The 15595-nt window shown below is 44.9% G+C and overlaps 1 protein-coding gene across 1 annotated transcript in view; it reads left to right on the forward strand.

Annotated features, from left to right (window-relative positions):
• The window catches only part of LOC141100658 (NACHT, LRR and PYD domains-containing protein 3-like), a 127386-nt gene that overhangs the window by 23391 nt on the left and 88400 nt on the right, over positions 1 to 15595 (forward strand). Inside the window, exons 2-4 of the mRNA XM_073589278.1 lie at positions 368 to 636; positions 6322 to 8017; positions 9427 to 9513. Of these exons, the coding sequence (XP_073445379.1) occupies positions 368 to 636; positions 6322 to 8017; positions 9427 to 9513 (2052 nt within the window). The remainder of the gene's footprint in view (positions 1 to 367; positions 637 to 6321; positions 8018 to 9426; positions 9514 to 15595) is intronic.

Here is a 15595-nt window from a genome sequence, read left to right on the forward strand (position 1 = left end):
TATGTCACGAAAAAACAAACTCAGAATCGCTGAAGCATTCAAGGGTTATTACCACATAAATTAACACTTGCCACTTGTCAGAATTGTGAAATTTGGCCTGGTCATGAAGGTGAAAATAGTCTTGGGGGGTGAATGGATTTGAAGTTTTTCTGTATAATAAACGAATATATCAATGTACTGTACTAGGGTGACAGCATTTTATTTATAGTGAGGAGACTAATATGGTTTTATGAAAAGCAGAGGAAAAGGAAACAGGATAGGAATGATGTTCTTATATACCGTAATAGAGTTATTATTAGTCTTTGTCATGCAAGGAATTTTAATTGATTTTATCATCTCATTTTATACTCATTGTATGGATTTCTAGGTCCCCTTCACTTTTGTTTCTGCAAAGACATCGAATAGAACTGGTGAATGAACTGGAATATTACATTGCCTCTATTCTCGATCAGTCTCTGCAGCAACAGTTACTTTCCAGGGATGATTATGAAGAAGTGGCCTATGAAGGTGGGCCCAGAAAACAAGTGAGAAAATTATTAGATATAATATATTGTCTTGGAGAAGAAAATGCTTCAATATTTTGTGAACTCTTTCAGCAAGTCAAATCATCTCGTAAGCAAAGAAACAAAGCAAGTGGTAAGTAGTTTTGTCAAAATTAAATATGTACTGCACATGTAAAAAACAAATCAGAAAAGAGTTACCGTATATGAATATGTGAAGGACTATACCTCAGAAACATAAGGTTTGGACTAATCTCCTGACAGTCTTTGTTTTCTACCTTCCTATTTTTCCCAGCTCTTAAAGAGGACCTATCACCAGAAGCAGGCTATAAGGTGTATCTAAGGCTACTTTCACATTAGCGTTTTTTAGTGCTGCGCTTCGTGCGCAATAGAAACGCATGCAAAAAACGCATCATGCGTTTTGCATGCGTTTGCTTTTTTTAGGCACATGCTTTTTATCCAGTTTCTAGCCATGTTAACTCTTAATACGCATGCGATTTTAAACGCAGGCATGCGCATGTCCATAGACTGTAATGTGATTTTTTTGGCGCATTCCGTGCGCAAGCGTTTTTTTGACACAGGTTGGAAGGACCAAAAATGCAACAGATTGTGTCCGACGCACCTAGGCGCACACTACAAAAAAACGCATGCGCATGAAAACGCATACAAACGCATGCAAACGCTAGACCATGCACCCCCATGTTAAACATAGGGGCACATGACGCATGCGCATGGACACGCACGATGCGCTGCGCTAAAAAACGCTAATGTGAAACCAGCCTTACAAAAATTAATTAATATTTTTTTTTAATTTGGCTTCCAAAATAGTTGGATCCAGACTTACATGTTGTACATTCCCGGGTTGCTCAACCAGCACTCTCCAACAACCCAACATGGCACCATACACTGTAGAAGGTGACATCTTACTAGATATTGCAAGATCTTGCACTTCTGAATAAAAGAGCTATTGCATTAATACTACAGTAATCAATGTGTATAGAATATTGTAGAACTTTATATTATATAATGATATATACATCAATAAGGTGCAGAAGGGGTTTTGGGCAACATTGTGCTAGCTGCTTGCTTTCTACCTGCACTTATACAACCAGCTCATTATCTAGATCAGGCTTCAGCACTTATTCCCTTGTTAGCCACATTCAACTTTGAGTGATGATTGGGAGTCATATTGAACCTTAACATGGTTTAAATATGTATTAATGTAGAGAAAAGATGAATTGGTAAATGTTTTTTCATATTTTATTGGTAAATTTGACATTAGTATTATGCGATCCAAATTGGCACTGTTACATGACTGGAATATTCTTGCTATAATGTCAATTGCCAGTTCATATGGTAAGAACTCAGAATTGCTATATCAAGCTATAATAGGGATCCAAAACCAATATATAGCTTCAGAGCCCTTAGTTAAGTACCAAAGGCCTACATACCTCTTTCTGGTATACTTAAATCTACACAGCTTTCCCTAGCATCTGACTGTCTGTGTGAAGTGCATATAATCTCTTTCTGGTATGCTTTGAGTGATGATTTACCATTTATTTTCCGTGGTCTGTTTCATTCCTCTTGATTATGTTATTCTGGCATATCCTTGACTGGTCACTCCAACCGCTCCCTCTCTTTTATGACCTGTGTTTAAAGGGGGTTTTACACTAAGCGATATCGCTAGCAATATCGCTAAAACGTCACCGGTTTTGTGATGTTATAGCGATATCGCTAGTGATATCGCTATGTGTGATACTTACCTGCGACCGGCTCCCCCGCTGTCCATCGCTGATCGCGTGAGAATGTCCGGCTCCATTTCTCGACGTCAGCTTCCTGCTGGGCTTCCTGCTGTGTGAGACGAGCGACGCGTGGAGGTGGGCAGGAGGACGTCAGGATCGCTGTGTGTGAAAGATGAGTATCGTCCGCTGCGGCGCTGCTGCATCGTTGTGAGATCTTCCTGTGTGGAAGCTCACTAGCGATCATTTAGCGATGCACCAGCGATCCTGACCGGGTTGTATCGCTGGTCGGATCGCTGGTGCATCGCTAAATGTAAAAGGGCCTTATCTCTTAGCATCTGGCCTGACCATACCCACCCACCTCCTCATTCACACCTGATTGCCCTTAGCTGAAGATATATTCAGATCCATGAGTCTGATCAAGACTTTAGTCTGATACATTCATCTTTCCAATTACATCTTTCAAAGTACAGCTTTCTAAGTGCAATACTTTGAATTAGACTAGAATTGGACTGGAATTGACTGTAAGGTAATGGGATAGAAAACCACTACAATGTTTCTGTTTCTTTTCACTTTTACCCCCATACTACAGTACTTTAGTTCTTACAATCTCCTTTAATCTCTTCACCTAGTAAGGAACTAGTCATATCTCCCTCCATTCTCCCAAGCCATCTCACCTCCTCCTCACAACTGTTCCTCCACATACAATCCTTTTTCTCCAGACACACATGGCCACATCATGTCCTATCCTTTTCCCACCTTCTAACGCTCTGGCTGCTGCTCCTCATTGCTGACGACGTATCCTCAAATCCTGGCCCTTCTAAACACATCCCCACACTAATTTCTAACACCTTGCCACGATCCTCTACAAGTATTCACAACCATGAAAACCTCATACCCATTCATCCAGCCCTCACTCTCCCGGTCCCCCTATCTGGAGCACTATGGAATGCATGCTCTTTCTGCAACAAACTGTCGTATATCCATGGCCTCTTTATCACTAACAAACTCTCCTTCCTTGGCATCATTGAAACTTGACTCACCCCCTCTGACTCAGCCTCTCCAGCTGCATTTCCTTATGGTGGATTCAATCTCTCTCACACCCCTCACCCCAGCAACAAACGTGGTGGAAGAGTTGACTTGCTCCTGTCTGATACCTGCTCCTTTACTCCAATTCCACTACCACCGTCCACTACTCTTCCCTCATTTGAGGTGCACTCTGCTCACATCTACTCCGCCTCCAACCTTCAGCTGGCTGTCATCTATTGCCCCCCAGAACTAGCCATCTCCACCTTTCTCGACCACTTCGCCATCTGGCTACTTTATTTCCTTTCTGCTTAATAACCCACTATCATCAACATCCCCATTGACACTTCCACCTCAGCTGCCTCTAAAATTTTATCACTGACTGCCTCATTTGGCCTCACTCAATGGCCCTACGTGGCCACTCACAAAGATGGCCACATGCTGGACCTTATCTTCACCCGCCTCTGTTCCCTTACTAATCTCACTAATTCACCCCTCCCTCTGTCTGACCACAACCTACTGACATTCTCTTGCCAATCCTCTCCTAATGCGCAACTCCCACTCCACAAACTCACTCACCCTCGCAGAACTCTCAGACACCTCAATTTACACTCACTCTCTGAGTCCTTTCTCCCTATTACAGACATAGATTCCTTATATGACACAGATGCTGCTGCCATTTTATATAACACCACAATAACAGCAACACTCGATTCGGCTGCCCCCTCATGCACAACAAAACCCATACAATCAACAGGCAAACCTGGCTGACCAGCCTGACCAAAGAACTGAGACAGGCTTCCAGGGTTGCTTAGCAGAGATGGAAGAGATCCTGTTCTGCCGAGCACTTTATCGCATACAAGCAATCCCTCACCAGCTTCAAGTCTGCGCTCACTGCCTCAAAACAAACTTACTTTTCATCTCTCATATCCTCCCTGTCTCAAAACCATAACCAGCTTTTCAAAACTTTCAATTCTCTACTCCGTCCCCCAGAACCTTCTCCCTCTCCTCTTATTTCTGCTGCCTTTTTCGGTAAGCAGAAGATGGATAACTTCAGAGAAAGCTTTGGCCTGCAGCTCCCAATGCCCCTCATCTTAACTGCTCAACCCTGTTCCTCCAAAACCAGTTTCTGCACCATGACAGAAGATCAGCTCTCCACCCTTCTTTCAATATCACATCTCACCACTTTCACACTTGACCCACTCCGGTCCCACATCACTAACCTTGCCACAGTCTTCATCCCAACACATCTCTTCAACCTTTCACTTACAAATGGTGCCTTCCCCTCATCCTTCAAACATGCCTCAATCACACCCATCCTCAAAAAGCCCTCCTCGACCCATCCTTTGTGTCTAGCTATCGCCCAATATCACTTCTGCCTCAAAACTACTGGAACAGCATGTCCATCTTGAATTGTCCTCCCACCTCTCCTCCTGCTCGTTCTTTGACCGGTTACAAACTGGCTTCCGACCACATCACTCAACTGAAACTTCCCTAACTAAAGTCACCAATGACCTACTAACCGCTAAGAGCAAGCGACACTACTCTGTCCTCCTCCTGGTCCTGTCTTCTGCCTTTGACTCTGTGGACCATTCCCTCTTGTTACAGATTCTCTCATCTCTTAGCATCTCAGATTTGGCCCTATCCTGGATTTTGTCACATCTAACAGAACAAACATTCAGTGTCTCCTTCTCCCAAACCACCTCCTCACCTTGCCCCCTGTCTGTTGGTGTTCCCCAAGGCTCAGTTCTAGGACCCCTACTCTTCTCCATCTACACCTTCAGCCTGGGACAGGTCATAGAGTCCCATGGTTTGCAGTATCATCTCTGCGCCGATGACATGCAGATCTACCTCTCTGGACCTGACATCACCACCTTACTGACCAAAATCCCACAATGTCTGTCCGCTATTTCATCTTTCTTTTCTGATCGCTTTCCAAAACTGAACATGGAAAAAACAGAAATCATCATCTTTTCCCATCTCACTCTACCCTTCCACCAGACCTATCCATCAATGTCAATGGCTGCTCATTTTCCCCAGTCCTGCATGCTCGGTGCCTCGTGGTGTTCCTCGACTCTGCCCTCTCTTTCAAGCCACATATCCAAGCCCTTACCTCCTCCTGCCGACTCCAAATCAAAAATATTTCCAGGATCCGTACATTCCTTGACCAAGAAACTGCAAAAACGCTTGAGCATGCCCCCCTTCATCTCCCGCCTCGACTATGGCAATCTCCTACTCTCTGGCCTCACCTCTAGCACACTTGCACCACTCCAATCTATCCTAACCTCTGCTGCCTGACTAATCCACCTCTCTCCCCTTTATTCCCCAGTCTCTCCTCTCTGTCAAGCCCTTCACTGGCTTCCTGTTGTCCAGAGACTCCAGTTCAAATTCCTAACTATGACTTACAAAGCTACCCACAACCTGTCTCCTCCATACATCTGTGACATGGTCTCCCGGTACTTAAGGGCCCATTACACATAGCGATATCGCTAGCAATATCGCTATAACGTCACTGGTTTTGTGACGCAGCAGCGATATTGCTTGATACTTACCTCCGACTGGCTCCCCCGCTGGTTACCGCTGATCGCGCGAGAACGTCCTGGGCCATTTCTCGTCATCAGCTTCCTGCTGGGCTTCCTGCTGTGGCGACGAGCGACGCGTGGACGCTGGCGGGAGGACGTCTTCATCGCCTCATCTGACAGGTATGTCATTTTCTTTTCTTTAAGCTAGAAATTTTGGGCAAATGTAATTTTTATAGTAGGGCAAAGTGTGAAGAGTAGATAATGTAGAGTAAAGTAGGTCTAATATTTCAATGGTTTCATTGATTTAGCAAAAACATTTTATATTGTTAGGGAATTTTGATGTAAAAAGATTTTTTCATTCCTTTTATCTCATTCAATCACCTAGTCTAGAGAGCAATATCTCTCTCCTGAAGACCTTGGGTATTGGAACATCAATTTTAGTGATAACCATTTAATATTTAGCTTCCTCTAGCAAAAATAATTGTATGCTCTCTGGTAGCACTTGGAATATTAATAATATTTTTTTCTTTTCAGAATATTCCAAATTTATAGAGAAACACAAAAAGGTCCTGGAACGTAGAAGTGATTGCATTAACTTTTACAACTGTATGCATGGAAAAAAATTCTACTTTTCTGATTATTTTGTGAACCTTCTACTCGTGAATGGACACTACAGCTTGGAAATAAAGAAAAATGAGCTCCTGACATTTGGTCAACAACGAATTCACCTTCAAAGCAAGAAGGAAGACAAGTGTGAGCTAAAAATTCACCAGCTTTTTGATAATTTAAATGATAGAAGGGCACCAAAGAAAATCCTTGTGAGTGGTGTAGCAGGAATTGGGAAAACTGTTTTTGTTCAAAAACTCTTGCTGGATTTTTCAAATGCAGTGGGTTATCAACACTTTGACTTTGTGCTGAACTTTACTTTCAGGGATCTTAATTTAATTAATACTCCAGTAACTTTGCGGGAGGTAATATGTAAAAAACATGGACATTTGTCACAAATGTTAAATGATATTTTCAAAAACAACCATAACCTCTTAGTGATCTTGGATGGGTTCGATGAGTTTAAGTCCTATAACCAACTAGACTTTGAGCATTATGTGTTTGATCCAGATGAAAAAGCAGAAATACCTCAGCTAATTGGCAGCTTAATAAAAGGAGAACTTCTTCCAGATGCCACTGTTTTGCTCACAAGTAGGCCAACCGTCATAAGTCACATACCTGTTGAGTGTATTGAACGTTTTGTCATAATTACCGGATTCTCTGTCACTGAAATTGAAGAATATTTCCAAAAGTTTTTTGAAAATGAGCAAGTAGGCAGTGAACATTTTGTGGTGGTGAAAGACAATCACTTTCTATTTACATTATGTTACATCCCAGCTTTTTGTTGGATAGTTTGTAGTGTTTTGAAGGGAATTCCAACTCTTCACATTGAGCGTCCAAAGACAATGACTGACATTTACTGCCATTATCTCCTAGTTTTATTGAAACATCATTCACGTGAAGTCTACAGCACAAAAGATGGTGTGGTGTTACATGGGATTCTTGGTTTAGGCCAGATTGCTTATCAATCCCTTCTGAAACATGAAACTTTATTTTATGAGAAAGACCTTGAAATGTTTCATAAACTTCCAAAAGACATTGTAAACAGTTTTCTTGATACAACATGTGTAGAGGAGCTAGGTTACATGGAAAATGTTCTGTCCTTCACCCATTTTACCATACAGGAATTTTTTGCAGCTTTCTATTATGCCCATGAAGAGAATATTACTGAAGACATTATGGATACAGATGTACAGGAACATCTAGGCATTGGATCTGGATATTTGGATTTATTTCTTAGGTTTCTCTCTGGATTGCTGTCAGTTCGAAATCAAGTTATTCTTTCAAAACATCTGAATCTTGGTGAAAGCAAAAAGTCTGAAATGTACACATCATGGTTAGTGAAGGCAATTGTTGAACACTGTGAGTCTGGCCGCTACATTCTTCATCTACTGCACTGTTTGTTTGAGCAACAGTTGAGCAGCTTAGCTAGTAGAATAACTCCATCAGTGGTACGTCTTAATGTGAGTGATAATGTTTTCTCACCCATTGACTTTGACGTATTAGCATATTTCCTGGACCTTATTCCCTTGGAAATTAGTGAACTTGATTTAACAGCTACTCATGTGGATGCAGGTTACTTGAAAAAGTTGCAGCCCTATCTTTATCGGTGTAAAAAAATATGGTAAGTAGGTGACTTTCAGATTACTTTAAATCATAGGTGCACAATCTTTGAAGTCAGTTGCGTAATTAAATCCTTGTGGAATCCAGCATAAATTCATGGTGACCGAGGAAGAAGCAATGTGTAAGAAGATTTGTGTAATGCAAAACTGAAGACAGGGTTTTTTTTAACAATTTTGATTGCTCCCCAAATGATGCATTCAGCAACCTGCCCCACTTTGTGGCTCTATTTATTTTAGCCCTTGAGGTTTTTCATGTCAAGGAACAGTTGTCTATTGATGATGTCCCTCAGCTGAATGCGTTTTGTATCTGCTAATTAAATAAGTATGGTAGCTAGGATGTAAGTTGTCCTATCCCTTTATAAAAATCCATGACACTTTATGTATTCTTGGGAAAGCGTTGCTTCAATAATCTGTTTTACATAATGCCTCTTACGGTATTTAATAACGATTGATGTTATAGCAATATAGATTATAGAATATAGATTATTTGATGATTGTTTCAGATTATTACCATGTTATACATATAGTGTTACCTGTTGATTGGTGTTATTGATATGACATGCCTTGTTATCTACTTGCAGACCAATCAACAGTTTAAGACATAGTAACTGGGCAATAAGACAGCTGCAGTTACAGGCAAAATCAGCAATATTAAAGAATTTTGTCAAATAATGAACTGCCCCTCAATGGTTTTTTATGGCCTTTTGTGTTGCACAAAGTGTAAAATAAAGAAAAAATTAATCAAAAGAAAATAAAAAGCTACATTCAGTCCAAACAGCTGTTTTTAGTGCCACCAACTTTAGATTGGCTGAGATGCCAGTAGTTGGACCCTAACCAATTTAGCATTCATGACTAATCCTAAAAACAATCCATCATTTGCTTAATCTAGCCATAAACTTTAGAATATTATTGGCTGAACTCGCCAATTTCAGCATTATAGACCAATCACTCTAACGTGTATGATGGAGATAGATGGATCTCAATGCCAATGCCTTTTGATCACAAGATGAGCCGAGTGTGCATGTGTGTCAGAGGTCGATTGATAGATGTGACCATTATCAACTATTTGATGAGTGTGGCCCCTTTTAGTAAGGTTAGCCCCACAAACACTTTCAGGAATGAAAAAACAGTCAATGTCAGAACATAGGAATGTACCTGACTAATCATTAACCTGGGAAAGGAAAGGCACCCTTTCTCCTTGCCTGTTGCTAGGGCACTACTGCTATAATCAGTGCAGCGCTACTTCTGTTTTTTCTCAGAATACACTTAGTATTGTTCAGAAGCAAACCAACCAAAATATCAGTCCTAAAAGAAGAACATTAACTTTTATGGACTTGTGTATGATAACAAAGGGGCATGATTATAAAAAAAAAAGTCTTGAACATCTGTGTTTTGTAACTTGAATCCTTAGGCTCGGTGAAAATAACCTGAATATTGAAGCAATCGCAATTCTCTCCAACATTTTAATGTCTCCAGACTGCAGAATGGAACTTTTGGGGTAAGTATAATTGTGTTACATTCTCTTTATAAAAACAATTACAGAGCTATTGAAAGTACATTGCAAGGGTTTTGTGGAGTAGTAGAAAAAACTTCTGATATCCTATTAAATTGTAAGTTCTGTTTGCAGTTTACAGCTTAAACGTGTGCAAAATAATCCAATTGATGCACAAACAATGTGGCAGGACACATTTTTCTGACTTATGAAAAAAAGTCATTTCAAGTGGATGGACAAAACTGGAACTTATCATAGCTTTATGGACTAGAAATAGAATGGACTGTAACTTGTACTAACCATTTAAAGGAGCTACTGGGGAATATAATATGGATGATCTATCTGTGGCACCCCTTAGGGTTAAGTCGCCACAGAGGTACTGCACCTCCTTCTGAGGTGTGGTACCCCACTATCCAGGTAAGGTGGAGACACCTGACCACACTCCAACACTCACATCCCACACGCACACCAGTAGTGTAGCAGAGCAACCTTTGTGGCTCCCTGCTTGGAGCACGAAGGGTGCTGGGAGGTGGGTGGAGCTTAGACTGCACAAGAGAGCGGGAGAATATTAGGAAAAGGTCAGTCTGTGAGAGGAGATCCCTTGAGAGGGATGGAGTGAAGGAGGTGCTGCAGCAGACTCCTGTGACCTGGAGGTGCTGGCACAGGAAAGAGCCATAGAAAGCCTGATTCTTCAGAAGGAAAATAGTTTAGTACGGAACATAAGGAGAAGAGAACTAAGGACTAGCGTCAGAGCAGAGCCCTTCCTCAAGATTGAAGCGCATGGCCGGGGTCCGGCCCCCGAAGTTGTATGGATACTGATGCTTCTGCAGCAGACACCGGAGGAATAGAAATGGTCACCACTTTATTCCCACCTAAGACTTGGGGGCACAACAGCAATGTGAGTGAGCTGGGACTTGATAGCAAGGAGTCCCCGAAGCAGGCTACAGCTGTCTGCCGTACAAGTAGAGTTCTACGTAACATCAAGAAGGAGGAACTTGAGTTTAATACGCAACTACAAGTACTTCAGATTAAGTGCTAGTGTGGAGACGTTCAGAGAAGGCACATGTTGGAGGAGTGCTGGAAAGGTGTACTTTACCTTGCCTGGGAGTTGGCTGAGACCCTGCCCTGGAGGACACAACACCGAAGTGGGCACCTGTATGCGCAACAGACTGTGAGTAAAGCTTTGGAACTACATGCCCTTGTGTCCTCAACTTATTCTTGCACCTTACACCCGGCTCTGCTACATCTGCTTCTTTATACCATCTCCCCACCTCATCTACACTGCCCTGGGACTACAGCTCCACCTGTGGGGACCTTCAACATCGTTGCTGCACCACACCATCTGTCCCAGAGAAGCAACCCAGCAGCGCTGGTGTGATTTGTCAGCAACCTTATTTACATCTGTGTACTTTTGTAACTATGCACTGGACACTATCAATAGTCCTGAATGTAAGCAGTAATTTAATTTACATTTGTGTTTGCAACTTTGCACTGGACATTTTATTAATAGTTTTGAATGAGGGCAGTAATCTATTTTACATGTGTTTACGTGTGTAACTCTGCACTCACACTTTATCAACAGTCCTTTGTCCTGAATCAGGTTATTCATTACTCTTTAAATTGCCTTTCATTAGGTCTATTCAGTCTATTAATTCTTGCTTAGCCATTTAGCCCTCTGTCAAACCTTTGTTATTAACAAAAGATATTAAGCATTGTCGGGCATATTATTTTGGATACACTAGTAATTTACTCAAAATTTTGATATATTATATAACTAGAATTGTATTCCTCATTAGCTGTTTTTCCTACCTATGCCAAACACAAATGCTGCACCCTGTTTATGCTTACAGAGCTCGGCAATGTGAGCACTGGTGTTAGAGTCCCTCTAGTCACACTAGTGCTCGGCACCGCAACAGTGGTGCCAAAAAGAAACAAATTAAATAAACAAAAGTGCACTATGTGCAAAATGCACCGCTCTGGCGGACACCACTAACCACCCGGAACAATGGAGGAAAGCGCTAGACTGGCGCACGGCGTCACACTGGCGGAAGCAGACGCTTAATGCGGTACTGAAGGTGCCCAGCTCTGGATGGCACCATATGGTGCTGAGTGAAGTGCTGAGATATGGAAGCACTGTGGCGCAGACCAAGCCACTAGTAGGTGCTGACTCTAACTCTATGCCCTATACCATACGTATCCAAGGGAGGGGAGTCATAATGAGTCAGTCACCAGATACATGCATCCATCCTCACTCACACAATATACAATAAGAGCCTATACTAGTGCATGGCCGAGCGGCCATGCGGCTCTTTTATAGCAGCGTCCTTCCGGGACCTTCCCAGTAGTGGACCAATCTGAGCAGGAACGGGACCTGTGCATGTGACCTCCGGCCTCCAATAAGAGGTCGTCCCACGGGCATGCTCAGTACCCAAAAGACAGGAATTAGTCCCAGAAGCGTCTACTTGCTGCTGACTCAAGGATGGAGTTATAGTAGAGCCAGAAGAAGCAACCAGTCGCCTAGCATCAGCCTGGGCAAGACGTCTGGACTGACGTCTTTGCTGAGCAGGACTCTCTGCCACAGCAGAGGAATGGGAGACTGCAGAGGACATAGCTCGAGATTCCCCCTGTGCAGTGGGGGAAACTCGACATCTAACATTACCCTCCTCCGAGGGCCACCTCCCTCCTGCGCCTAGCTATGCTCAAAGGCCGCAATGAGCAGGGGAGCACGAATATTCTCCACAGGCTCCCAGGTCCTATCCTCTGGGCCATGACCCTTCCAGTCCACCAGATAATATTTTTTGCCCTGTACCACCTTACACCCCACAATGGTGTTCACCTCGTACTCATCCGAGGACAAGCTTGATATCCCGGTAGATGACTCTGAAAACCGGGACATGTGAACGGGCTTAAGGAGGGACACATGGAAGGTGTCAGTGATACCCATGTGTGGCGGAAATGCCAGACGGTAAACCACCGGGTTAATCTGCTCCAGAACCCTGTAGGGACCTATAAAGTGAGGCGCCAACTTAGTGGACTCAACCCGCAGCCTGATGTTATGAGCAGAGAGCCACACCAAGTCGCCGGGAACAAAGGTGGGAGCGGGGCGCCGGTGTGCATCAGCGGAGGACCTCATTCTCTCCTTGGAGGCCCGGATGGTATCCTGAGTGCGGTCCCAAATGTCACGTGCCTCCACCTCCCAGTCTGCCACCCTAGAGTCGGTGGACGACACGGGAATGGGCACAGGAACGCGCGGATGCTGGCTGTAATTAAGGAGGAATGGGGTCTGACTGGTGGAGTCGGCCACAGTGTTGTTCAAAGCGAACTCCGCCCACAGCAGCAAGGATGCCCAGTCATCCTGCCTGACCGAGACAAAATGTCGCAGATATGTGACCAGGGTCTGGTTGGCCCTCTTTACCAACCCTTTCGTCACGGGATGATAGGCCAAGGAGAGATTTAGCTCAATGCTGAGCAGGGTACAGAGCTCTCTCCAGAACCGAGACGCAAACTGAGGACCCTGGTTGCTTACAATCTTGTCCGGCATACTGTGCAGGCAGAAAACGTGCTTATTGAACAGCGCTGCCAGGCCCCGTGCAGAAGGTAACCGAGAAAGTGGTATCAGGTGCACCATCTTGGAGAAATGGTCGGTGACAACCCAAATGATGGTGCTGCCCCTGGACTTGGGCAGTCCCACCACAAAGTCCATACCGACCACCTCCCAGGGCCTGTCTGCTACCGGCAGGGGGTAAAGTAGCTAAGCGGGCTGCTGCCGAGGGAACTGATTCTAGGCGCAAGAGATGCACGCCAGAATATAGTCCCTGACGTCACGGACCATATGCGGCCACCAGTACGTCCTCACCAGAAGCTCAGAGGTCCGGTTTGTCCCAAAATGTCCACCCACCCTGGACGAGTGAGCCCAAGAGAGGACCTCCAGTCGCAGACGGGCAGGGACAAATATCTTGTCCGAAGGGACTGACTCAATGGCGACCGGAGCCATGGTCCTCAGGCTCTCGGATGGGACAATCAGCCGAGGCTCCTCCTGCTCCGATGACACCACGGAGTGAGAAAGAGCATCGGCGCGGACGTTCTCCCCAGAGAGAAAGTGTAGGGTAAAGTGGAACGGGGAGAACAGGGACCATCTGGCCTGGTGAGAGTTCAGCCGCTGGGCCGTTTGCAAATACACCAAGTTCTTGTGGACGGTGAACACCTGGAAAGGGTGGCGTGCCCCCCCCAGGAGGTGTCTTCACTCTGAAAAGGCGAACTTCATCACTAGCAACTCCCTGTCCCAAATGGAATAATTCCTTTCCACCAGTGTGAAGGTCTTGGAGAAAAAGAAGCATGGCTGCTTCCGACCTTGCGCATCCTTCTGAAAAAGGACCGCTCCAGCACCGACGGAAGAGGCATCCACCTCCAGTATGAAAGGCTTATCTACATCGGGGCGATGTAGAATGGGAGCACTAGCGAAATTGGGCTTAATGGAGGAGAAGGCCTCGGAGACCTGCACCGACCACAACTTGGGATTTGCGCCCTTCTTGATGAGGGCCACCAAGGGGGCTACCAAAGTCGAGAAGTGGGGGATGAATTGGCTATAGTAGTTTATGAACCCCATAAAGCGCTGCACCGCTTTGAGAGAATGGGGCTCCTGCCAATTCATCACCGCCTGTAGCTTGGCAGGATCCATAGCCAATCCCTGGGTTGAAATGATATAGCCCAAGAAAGGCAAGGACTCCTGCTCAAACACACACTTCTCCAACTCGGCATAGAAGGAGTTTGACCGCAGGAGGTCGAAAATTTTGCGAACATCTCTCCGGTGGGAGTCGATATCTGGAGAGTAGATGAGAATATCATCCAGATAGACTACTACCGAGATGGTAAGCATATCCCGGAAGATATCGTTCACAAAGTCTTGGAAAACGGCCGGGGCATTACAGAGCCTGATGGGCATCACCAGATATTCATAGTGCCCGTCCCTGGTGTTAAATGCTGTCTTCCATTCGTCCCCCTCGCGAATGCGAATCAGGTTGTAAGCCCCCGCAGATCGAGATAGGTAAACACTCTCGCTCTCCGTAGCCTATCAAACAGCTCCGATATCAGGGAAAAGGGTATTTATTCTCAACGGTGATAGCGTTAAGACCCCTGTAATCGATGCAGGGACATAGTTCTCCGTTCTTCTGGATGAAGAAGAATCCCGCCCCAGCAGGTGACACCGACTTCCTAATGAACCCCCTTGCCAGATTCTCCCTGATATATTGAGACATTGCCTCTGTCTCTGGGAGAGAAAGGGGATAGACTCGACCCCAAGGAGGCTTAGCACCAGGCAAGAGGTCAATGGGACAGTTGTAGGGGCGATGTGGCGGAAGAGTCTCCGCCGCTCTTTTTGAGAACACGTCTGCATACTGTTGATAGTGTTTGGGGAGAGAGGAAAGATCTGCGGGGACTTTGGTGGAAGCAACCTGAATGCACTCCCTCTGCCATCTACCCTCACAAGCTTTACCCCAACCGAGAATCCTCCCCGAGGACCACTCTATATGGGGAGAGTGCAACCGTAACCAGGGGAACCCTAAGAGGACCTGATCGATACCCTCCAGCATGACGAGGAGCGATATCGTCTCCTGATGAGACGGAGGCACCGAGAGTACCAACGGGGCGGTCTGGTGGGTAATTTGATAGGGTAGATTTGCGCCGTTCACTGCTCTGACAGTGACTGGCTTGGCCATCATAGCCAGGGCTATTGCTTGTTGTTGAGCGAAGGCTGAAGACATGAAATTGCCTTCCACTCCGGAGTCCATGCAAACCTCCACTGCCAAAGGGGAAGAACCAGCTTCAAGTGTTCCTTTAAAGGTCAGCTTGGAGGAAAATGTCGCTGATTCTAGTGTGGGCACCATTGGCAAGGAGACCAGACTGCCGGCAAACAGGACAGACCATAAGTACTCGAGCGGACTGGGACCTGGATCCCGCACGAGAAGAGCACATGGCCCCCTGAGGCTTGGACGCCCGAACGGGAGATGCCAGAGGTTTGGCAAAGCTAGGTGCCAACCTAAACCTCTGCCTACACTGGGACCGTTCCAACCTTTACTCGGTAAAGTGAAGG

Source organism: Dendrobates tinctorius, unplaced genomic scaffold, assembly GCF_039654945.1.
Source record: "Dendrobates tinctorius isolate UK_male_01 unplaced genomic scaffold, ASM3965494v1 ptg000011l, whole genome shotgun sequence".
In the NCBI taxonomy this organism is placed as follows: Eukaryota; Metazoa; Chordata; class Amphibia; order Anura; family Dendrobatidae; genus Dendrobates; species Dendrobates tinctorius.